The sequence below is a fragment of the Buceros rhinoceros genome, unplaced genomic scaffold (assembly GCF_000710305.1).
Source record: "Buceros rhinoceros silvestris isolate BGI_N320 unplaced genomic scaffold, ASM71030v1 scaffold14040, whole genome shotgun sequence".
In the NCBI taxonomy this organism is placed as follows: Eukaryota; Metazoa; Chordata; class Aves; order Bucerotiformes; family Bucerotidae; genus Buceros; species Buceros rhinoceros.
Window position 1 is genome coordinate 13,459 of NW_010390270.1, and position 9,986 is coordinate 23,444.

At 50.7% G+C, this 9,986-nt stretch overlaps 1 protein-coding gene across 1 annotated transcript in view; it reads right to left on the minus strand.

The window, feature by feature from the left end:
• The window catches only part of LOC104494419 (inositol 1,4,5-trisphosphate receptor type 1-like), a gene marked incomplete at both ends in the record, with an annotated part of 22,745 nt that extends 13,387 nt beyond the window's left edge, over nt 1-9,358 (minus strand). Inside the window, 2 exons of the mRNA XM_010137241.1 lie at nt 8,601-8,791; nt 9,226-9,358. Coding sequence (XP_010135543.1) covers nt 8,601-8,791; nt 9,226-9,358 — 324 coding nt within the window. The remainder of the gene's footprint in view (nt 1-8,600; nt 8,792-9,225) is intronic.
• Nucleotides 9,359-9,986: the final 628 nt, after the last annotated feature.

Below are 9,986 nucleotides of genomic sequence, written 5' to 3' on the forward strand. Positions count from 1 at the left end.
CGTCCTGGCTCACTAAAGATCCATCACTCTGGGGTGTGAGTGATAGATATCATCAGTCTTGCATAGCTTAAGGAAATGGCAGCAGAAATATTTCATGCTGAAGATACTTCACAGTTTGAAATAAACCCATACGGAAAATCTGCCAGAACACCTCAATTGCCTGGGTTTTTTTGCAAGCTGTAAAATAAACTCTGTCCTGAAAGCAGGAGGGGGACTTCCCAGCAGTGTTTTCCACAAATAAGACAAGCCCTCTGTGCCATGGGCATCCACAAGCCATCCCACAAGGCTCTACTCGTAGCTGGAGATTCTGCCCCACCTTACGGAGGAGGTTTCTGGAGGGGTATGAGCATACACAGACAGATCTGTGTAGATGCTCATCTTTCCCAACCAGCCTGAAATGAAAGAGGCAGCGGAATTACACCACTCATTTTGGGAAGAGCCCTTAGATCTTACACATTCTCCTGCTGCAACATCTAAAATCTTGATGCAATTTAAAGTAATTTCACACAGAGGAAAGTAAGAACAGACCTCAGAGGGATACGGTCCCTGCATGCCCTTCCAGAGCCAGCACAAACCCCCGGGACAGTGAGGTGACAGGGGATGGTCACCCGGAGGTGAAGGCACACCAGGGAAGGACAGGTAGAAACATGACTGTGGGGCTGGGGGTTGAAATCCCCCTGCAGATGGAGCAGATGCCTCCGGAGCGTGGGAGACTCGGGGGCCTGACCTGCTTTCAGCACGGAGCCTTATTTGAGTTCCTCCTGCGTGCAAGTGGGAGCACGCAGCCGCCGGGTCACACAGTTAATCTGTGCAGGGCTCCTGCATGGCAGGAGCATGAATCCCACTTCCTTACCGAACCAGCGAGCTCTGTGTAGGTGTGAGAAACAAGGAAGTCTGCAGACTCCCCAAAAGGAAAAAAAAAAGTGTAAGATCTTCTTGAGAGACAGAGGAATTAAAGAAAACCATAGCAACAAGTCAGTCCACCTACCCAAACCACCCACCCACCACCAGTTTCATTTGCTGACGCACTTCAAAACAAGCTGGCTCCTACCCGCTCTGGAAGGTGAGCAAGCCCTGAGAGCTCATTAAATTCCCTTCTCAGCTACTCTTGTATGCCTGCAGCTAGTGAGCAAGTGGGATATAAATAGAAGTTATATAACATCGCTTTGTTGATTCCTGTGCTCACCAAAAAAAAAAAAAAAAAAAAAAAACATGACCTTGTTTTTCTGCCTGGCTTGCCTCTGCCTGCTGGTGGAGGACGGTAATCCTGCCCAGGATCATCCACAAAGTTTGTGCTGGACCTGGGTGTTGAGTCCTTGGCTCACCAAAAAAAAAAAAAAAAAAAGAAAAAGGCAGCATGACCTTGTTTTTCTGCCTGGCTTGCCTCTGCCTGCTGGTGGAGGACGGTAATCCTGCCCAGGATCATCCACAAAGTTTGTGCTGGACCTGGATCCCATGGAGGGGAACAGGGAGAATTAGTGATTTACGTTCTTGCTCCTTACAGGACCAGGAAGACAACTCAATGCCAAGAGGACTGCCATGCCAGAGGTCCGTGGTACCCGAGCACCACCAAGGATACACGGCTCTCCGGACCGGAGGATGACCAGCGCAGCTGAACCCTGACAGAGCACCTCTCCATCGTTTTTCACCTGTATTGCTCAATCACAGGGATGGGCACCTCAAAAGCTAAGCACAAAACCTCCCTTTGGCCAGAAGGGCTGAGAGATGCTCTGACACAGGAATACCGATGGCCCAGGCTCCAAAAGGCAGCCTCAGCTACAGCTCAAGCAGACAGACCATGGTATCGCTGCCACCTCCCCTCACCCAGCCTGTCCTCAGTGTCACTTATGCATCTCTTCCTGCCCGGCACAGATGGAAGCACCTCTGCAGGCAGGAGTCCTCGCACCTTTCGGCTCTGTCTCTCGGTGCATTGCTAACAGGGCTGGTTTGTTTTTAACATGCTGTATCTACTGACTAAGCAAGGCTGAGACTTCGCTGAGCTCAATACATCAGGACACAGGCGATGGAGGCGGCGTGCTCCTATGGGCCTGGCATCTCGAGGGTCCTCGTGTGCCACCAATCAGCAGAGCACCGGGATCAACCGCCTGGGTACCAACTCCATCACTGGTGCAGGCTCAGTGCTGTGTTCTGGAGGGAACCGCACTGGGAGGGAGGGTCTGGATGTGCAGCGTGCAAAAGGACAAGGTCCCTGCCCATGGCTGGATGAGACGAGTCACGCAGGTCTTTTTTTTAATGTCATATTCTGAAGTAACATAATCAGAAGGTAAAAAAAATTATGGTGTATTTTAACTTGCGAAAAGCTCATTGAAATGGTGAAAGATATAGGTGATGACTTAAAACACGCCAGTAGCTTGCTGGTTTTGCATTAGCTTCCTAAACAGGTATTATTAGCACAACATAAAAAAAGAGGTAACATCCTATATCAAAGAACTCTGCCTCTTAAAAACACACAGTAGAGATTTGAAATTACTTTTTTTTTTACTCAAAGAAGTTCAAGTGCTATTTACAAAAATTTAGTGATCTAAAGATACTCTTGCCTTGAAGCATTTACCATCACGTATGATCTTCTGTGCTCAGAGGTATCTGCAAATGTGCTAAGTCATAAATCCGCTTTAAAAAGTCCAAGCTACAAACCCCGATAACGCACCAGTGTGTCACTAAATCTACATTTTATATCATCAATATTCTGTCACCTTTTGTAAAATCTTCTCCCAGGTTTGAAGGGCAGTTGCAGTCACGGAGAAGAAACTAAGTGTTTCAGCAACTGAATGGGACAGGGCACTTATAGGCCAACAGGGAAAGTGAGGAAAATAAAGTGGGTTGACTGGCTGGTTCCAGCTATTTCACTGTTGCTCTCCTCAGCATTGCTCATCCTCCCATTTCTGCGGCTCACAGAAGCCAGCCCCACGTCCCCACCCACAGGCAGCACCCTGGTTCACTCCGGTTCCACAGCTTTCCTAGGTGCCAGAAGCAATAGGAGAGCTCTGGATTCCACCCTTTTGTGCAACCGTTCTGCAATCATTTAATAACTGTCGCTCGTCTCGGGACAGTCCGAGTGCAGCACAGGGGACAACAATCCTCCGGGCTGCTGGAGTTCTCTTACTGGTGGCAACGCACAAGGAGAAATGTCAACCAAGTCCAAGTCTGTGTATGGTGCAAGACAGAGTTGGAGGCGGGAGAGTTGTGCTGGTCCAACATTTTACCCAAACCAGTATTTCCTGCGAGCTCACTTGTTCAGAGCCGGTAGCATGCAGCCAGACCCTGACCCTAACGAGCACTCGAAGGAGGGCATGCAAAATGCACAGCTCCTCCTTGCAGGCTGGGCAGAAGAGCTCTAGAAGTTAAAGTAACTCAAAGCCACGTGGTTTGTTTGGTTTTTTTTTTTTTACAGTCACATCTCCACTCATACACGGTGAGCTCCAAACCTTGGCTCAGCACAACACTGATTTGCTGTTGCCATGCTGTGATGGAGGCACAACTCCTCAGTCCACCACCACGGGCTCCTCAGCACCATTTTGAGATATGGTGGCCCTGGTCCTCATCCCACAGGATCACAGAATTGTTTTGGTTGGAAGAGATCTCTAAGACCATTGAAAATCCAACCAATTCCCCCAGCACTGCCAGGTCCCCACTGACCCCTGTCCCTCAGCACAACACCACCACATCTGTTAAACCCCTCCAGGGACGGGGACTCCACCACTGCCCTGGGCAGCCTGTTAACAGGGCTTTGCAACCCTCTGGGGGAGGAAATTGTTCCTCATGTCCAACCCTGGCACACCTTGAGGCCATTTCCATACACAGCTACCATCACCATCATCAGTGCAGGAGCAGCGACTCATGTCTTCAATCCAGCAGCAAATCCCACTTCCTTCCTAAAAAATATTCACCTTTGCCTTGGTGCTGACTCCCAACACCTCATCCTCTCTGTCTGCAGCCCATCTTAGGGAGAACTGTGGGTGAAGGGGAAAAGGCGGCACCACCGCACTTCGAAGCAGCAGCTCGGCATCATGTCTCTTTGGGCCAGCACTTAAAAAAATGCCTGAAACTCAACTAACGTCACCAACCTCATTTTACCTTCCCCTGCTGAAAATACCACCACGTGCGTGTGGGTAATTTGTCACGCAATCTCTCTCGTGTGAAGATGCCCAAGGAAAGGGGCAGACCAAGGTCCCCGAGCAGAGGCAGTTACCTAAGGGACCTGACGTGCCATTGACTTCCACTGACCAAGGGAACCCGGACCTCTGCGGAGGTGAGGCAGAGGAGCAGCACGTACAAGTCCTACTTAGCAGATGAGAGACAAGTGTTACAGGAGATGTCCTCAGCGATTTCCTCCACTGTCATTCATCTGCCGGGGTGCTTTAAGGACGGAAAACTCGCCGTGTGGCAGAGCGCGCAGGGAGCGGACCCAGCTTCCACCTCTTCCGAAGGAGACGTAGCTCCGGTGCAGCGTGTCTGTGAGCAACAGCACCTGCCAGGCAGGCTCCGGCAAAGCGCACCCCAGCCAGCACCCTGGGAGGATGAGCGACCCTGGGGGACCCCGCGCCAGCCGGCAGCACCCCAGAGCAGGGCGTGCTCATCCCTCACCATTTCAGAGGAGAGCGCGGGGCTGGTGGGGCATCCCCCCCAGGGCTGCTCCGTGCCGAACTGCTGACAACAGCTCCTGCGAGGTGCATGCTGAGGGTTATATAAATTAATAAAGGGGTTTATGTAATTCTCAGTTCAGTGAGCTGCAGCATTTGTCAAGTTAATTTGTTGTCCGGTTTTGACCCTGCGGTTCCACCTCCGCTTACAAATGAGGGCAGGCTTCCCACTGAAAACCAGCGCTCCTGCGGAGCGGGAACAGCGAGCTCACCGGACACAGCCACGACACTTTCATCTCCATCTCTGTCACCAAAAAACCTGACAGTGTTTCTAAGTGAATTCAGAAAACTAAAAATAACCCACAAATGTTTCCACGCAGAGGGCTGTAAGCAGGCAAAGACCTCTGTCTCTCCCAGAGCAGTTGATTTGCCCCATCCCTGTCCACCCCACAGCACAACCCAGCGTGGGATTCAGCGTGCCGTACGCTGCCAGCTTCGCCTCTTTCCTAAGCCAAGCCGGGAGTACTCTTCCTTGTCCGGCGTCTCCCCCACATTAATTTTCTTAATGATACAATAAAAATCACTCCTGCCAATTATAACGAGCATTTCTAGATTTGCTTTTCTGCTGGAGTTGGCAACCACCTACTTTGCCTAGCCTTAATAGTGGCCCTGCGTGTACCTCCGGAAACAGCAACACCTATTCCAGTTATCCCTTCCCAACAGCACGGGGATCTGCTCTTCCACTGAAGCTCATGGGAGTAACCCAGGAACTCCCATTATTAACCATATTACAATCACCATGTGCAAATTCCTGTGTGTCACTACAAACCTTTTGCTTAACTTCAGGCCGAATTCATTTCCCGTGTGAAAACCTGGAGTTCAGAGAAAGCCATGCAGGGGTGACACATGCAGGGCTCTGCTGCCAGAAAGCCTTTTTACATAACTCGTCCCTATCCCACCAGTTTCCTATTCAAAATGGCCGGTAGATATAAGCAACTCGAGTTCAGCAAAAATTATTCAGACTGAGCACAGAATAAACTTGTTCAGAATATTATAAACCAAGAGCAGTTAATAAGAACCAAAAAAGTTGTGAAATGAAGATAAACTCTGTTAGACCTCAAAGATGATGCTGGCCGACTTGCCTAGGTCAAATCTCACAATGACAAATGTATCTGATTCGACGAAAACGCTGCTTTTAGTCCAGAGACCAACAGCGACTCTTCCACCGGCAGTTACTGGAAGCTGCTGCAGAACTGCAGAAAATCCACTCTGCAGGTTGCGGAGGTTGCGAAGCCCGGCCTACCTAATCTGCCCAGCTTACCAAAAGAGCAGAGATTAGAGACAGATCGGGATAAAAGACCACGGAAAGCATCGGGCTCATTGTTGTAAGTGCGTCTGATCTCCGTAAGCAGACCGGCTTGGCAGCGTATTTTGTCAGAATGAGATCTCGCGGAGCAGGGGACCGTCACATCGATAAACCTGCGCTGCAGCGGAAGGCTGCTTTCTAAAACCGGGGGGATTTGAAGCTGTGCGGAGGAGCCGGCACCCCGCCAGCTCTCCTGTACAGCAGCGCCCCCCTCCAGCGGGGCTGCACCCAGCCTTGCGGGGCCGGCAGGTAAGCCTCGCTCCCTACCCGGAGAGAACAGCTCGGTTTACCTCAGTTCACCGACTCAGGGCTTGGACATCGCCCAGCAATTACACTGGGAGTTTCAGACTTGAAATCATGATTTTACTGAAGAGCAGGTCTCCACCTTCGCTCTGATTCACCAGCATTGAGCCAGCTCTTCTCCCTAAAGCTAAGCTTCGGGGTTGGTGTTTTTTCTCCCTTGAAGTTTTACTCCCTTGGCTCTCAAGACCAGGGCACTGGCCATGGGCTGTTCCTCACTGACTGGAGGAGCCCCCCTGTGCTAGGGCCAGCACCACTACAGCGCAGCACCAGCCCACTCCCTACCCAGCATCAGATGAACCCACACAGGGGTAAGTCGGGGAACATCTGACTTACACAGAGTATCTCCATTCCAGCCACTCCAAGGGATGTGTTCAGTAGTCTCCTCTGTGCTTTGCATGCATGAGTAAGAGCCCCTGGGTGTGTCCCAGACCTCAGCATTAGCTGTAGGCATCACAAGTCACTTGGTTCCTAAAACATTCTGTACTCAAAGGCAGCCCACAGCAGAGCCCTCTCCCAGCCCTTCGCTACAGCGTTAGCATGTCCACACACACGTACCACGTCACGCTGGCTGCCCAGAACATTTTCGAGTGGTAAAAACAACTGCCAAGCCCTTGATCCTGAGTGGGAAAGGACAAGGCAGGAGTGCAAGCAGAGCTGGCAGGACTGTGAGGCACGGATGTGAAAGCCTCGTGCCATGTGCTATAAGCATCCCGTGCCAACAGCTCGCTCCTCACTGCGTAGTCACTTTACAGGCTCCTGGGTAGCAGACAGCAAATACAAGCTAAAGAATCTCCCCTTTTGGTGAAAAAGGTGTCTTGGGAGATGGATTGCCGATTTGTTTCCCTGTTTGTTTTGGCCAGATGAACTAAGGAATCTGTTCCTAACTCTGATTCGCAGTGGCAAGTGACTTCTCAGTCCACTCCTGGGGTCCAGCACAAAGGATCTCTTCACATCAGGCTGCTGCAGAATTTTTTCGCTTCCAGCACAACAGTGTGAGGTTACCTGGGGCTCCTGGAGAGCTCAGAAGATGAAAGCTCAGCTTCCTTTACACTGAAGAAGAGCAGGAAGTTTAAAGGAGTGACTCTCCCCATGGAACATTAATCCTGTCATTGCAGTTTAAGGTGACATGGGATTTGAAACGCTCAGAGACAGAGCGAAGGAGCCCCCAAACGTTCCCTCTCCTCTTAAGCAAAGTTTGCATGAACACAGGAGGTGCTGCTCTAGAGATCTAGTGCATCTTTAAACCATAACGATCAATTGTAGCTAGCCAGGATTCAGCCTCACGATACACTTGATCAACTCTCACCGCATTCCGCTGCCCAGAGGACACAGCTGCTCCTTCGCACCTTTGTCGGGTTTGAGCCAGACCTTCTCTCTGGGATCAAATCCAGTTGCACTGGCAGGCTGGTTTTCCATCAGATCAGCCACACTGGGAACAGTGGGCCACACAGGTAAGATTTTTTTAGTTCTGTCTGCCCAAACTCTTCTGACAGTGTGTTTTATCTTTAAGTACCTAAATAAACATTCCTGGCTAGGATGCAGCACAAATGGCATCACGCTGTAAGGCCAAGTCAGTGTACACCAAACAGCTGGATGTATCACTTCTCTGAGCAGACAGAACACTCTGCAACACCCACCCTCCGAAAGAAATCGCCAATTGTTTTGTTCAGATGTGAGAAACATGTTGCAGCGGGGTAGGAAAGGGGCAACGGTCTCTGGAATAGCTACACGTAAAGCTCGTTGTCCAAGACAGAAACACCATGCTGGCAAACGGACAGGTGGATGGTCAGGAGTAAGATACTACGTGTTCAATAATCTTTGCAGGCACATGTGGCCGCAAGGTTTAACTTTCTGTTGGGAAGAACACTGTACGAGCTAGCTGGAGCACAGTCATTAAGCCCCACAGCAGGCACACCTCTCGCGGAGGGAGATCCAACCCTTAAGGCAGGACAGCCAGATGACAGGAGAACAGCGGCAGTCTGGAGCTGACTGTTACATCCAATTCCAGCCTGGAAGCTAACAGCTAGCTGTAGCAGTCTCTGAGCATGCTGCAGTAGAAGTCAGTCACGTTAACACAGGCTACAAAGCTGTTTTGTTCTGCACCCCTCTACACTGCCCCAGGAAACACCTCTGTTACCCGGTGCCCATGCAAACACTTCATAAGTTTACTTTTGCACAGCAGACTGACAGTTTTCTTAATTACAGGTCAAAGACCATTTAGTCATTTCCCCTCCCATCTCCCTAACCTCCTCAAGCTTCCTGGACTTCACAAAGACACTTCCCTTCCCAACATGTTTTAGTTCTAAGCCTGAAGTTTTCCATTTCCCTACCTGTATCGTAGTGTTCCCCCCTTCCAGAAGGGCAATGGCCAGCAGGATGCTTTCATGGAAGACTCTGTCACTGGTGGCGTTCATGATGAGATCTATGACCAGGTTGGATGCACCTTCTTTATCCAGATGACACTGGACATCTGCCAAACTCATCTCACCTCGACTCATTGAGCTTGATCCGGAGCTTCCTCCTATAAAGGTGATCATGAAAAACAGGCTGAGATTTGAACCCATCCACCCTAAGGCAGTGGCACCCCCCTTCTGGTTCAAATTACATTTCCATCCTGAAGGATGGAAATGGGCAGAGGGTTCTGGGAAGAGCCTGGGTTCGTGGGTACAAAGGGAGGCAGGACCAGTGAAGGGATGGAGAAGAGGTGAGAGAAATTCCAGGGGATGGCAAAGTCAGTGTTCTAGACGGGAAAGAGGATGGCAGGAGGCAGGGCAGCACAAGGACAAACGAGATATGTACCTGCTTCAGAAAATAGGGGGAAATGGGGGTTTCTGCTTCTGATCAGGCTGCTTTCAACACGATTACCCCCTGTCTGTATTCTGAAGAGGCAGACAAACACGCAGCACGTGGCAGGGCAGACCACATGAGGCACTGAAGCACAGGAGCACGTCCTACCTCCTGCCCCGGCTTTGCCGGAGCCTCCGGCAGACAAGGGGCCATTGCCGAAGCTGGTGAGGCTCTCGCGCCGTCCCGCCGGTCTCACGTTGCCATAATAACGGTTGACCAAAACTTGCCTGAGTGCCTCCCCCTTGATTCAAAGAGGATAATGAAATCAGGATGTGAGCTTAATGAATAAATAAGCCATTAACAGTCAGTAGCAAGGGGACTGCTGTTATCATTAGCCTGCTTGCAGTGAGGGGGAAACCGAAACCCTGGAGACTTGGAAAAATCCACTGAGCATCTTGGGCAGGCTGGGACACCGGGGGGTCTTATGGGGCTCAAATAAGACTAGGGGTTCCCAGCACAAGCAACAGTTCAGTTTTTGTGTAAAGCTTTCTAGACAGAGGTTTGTTTGGTTTTTTTTTTTTTTAATTAAGATCTACTGTCTCACTCTTAAATGTAAAGAGATCGCACCCGTACAGCACCAACACAGAAGGCACAGGAGGTCTGGAGAAAGAGCAGCATCAGAGGTGGTTTTGTGAGAGAGCAGTGCCCTCTTCCCAAACCCGTCCTGTTTTGCCATTCCATCAACGTTACAGGGACGCGCTCTTTTCTCCCCGCTCCATCAGCAACCGATGTGATCTCACGTGGCCAGCCGCCGAGCGAGCGGAAACCTGAGCGATCCCCACTGCATCCCAGCTCTTTGTTCCCCACATCCCTGCTGGCAGCCGCCCGGTCACGCCAGCAGTCAGCATCCGAGCACATGAGCCTGCGGC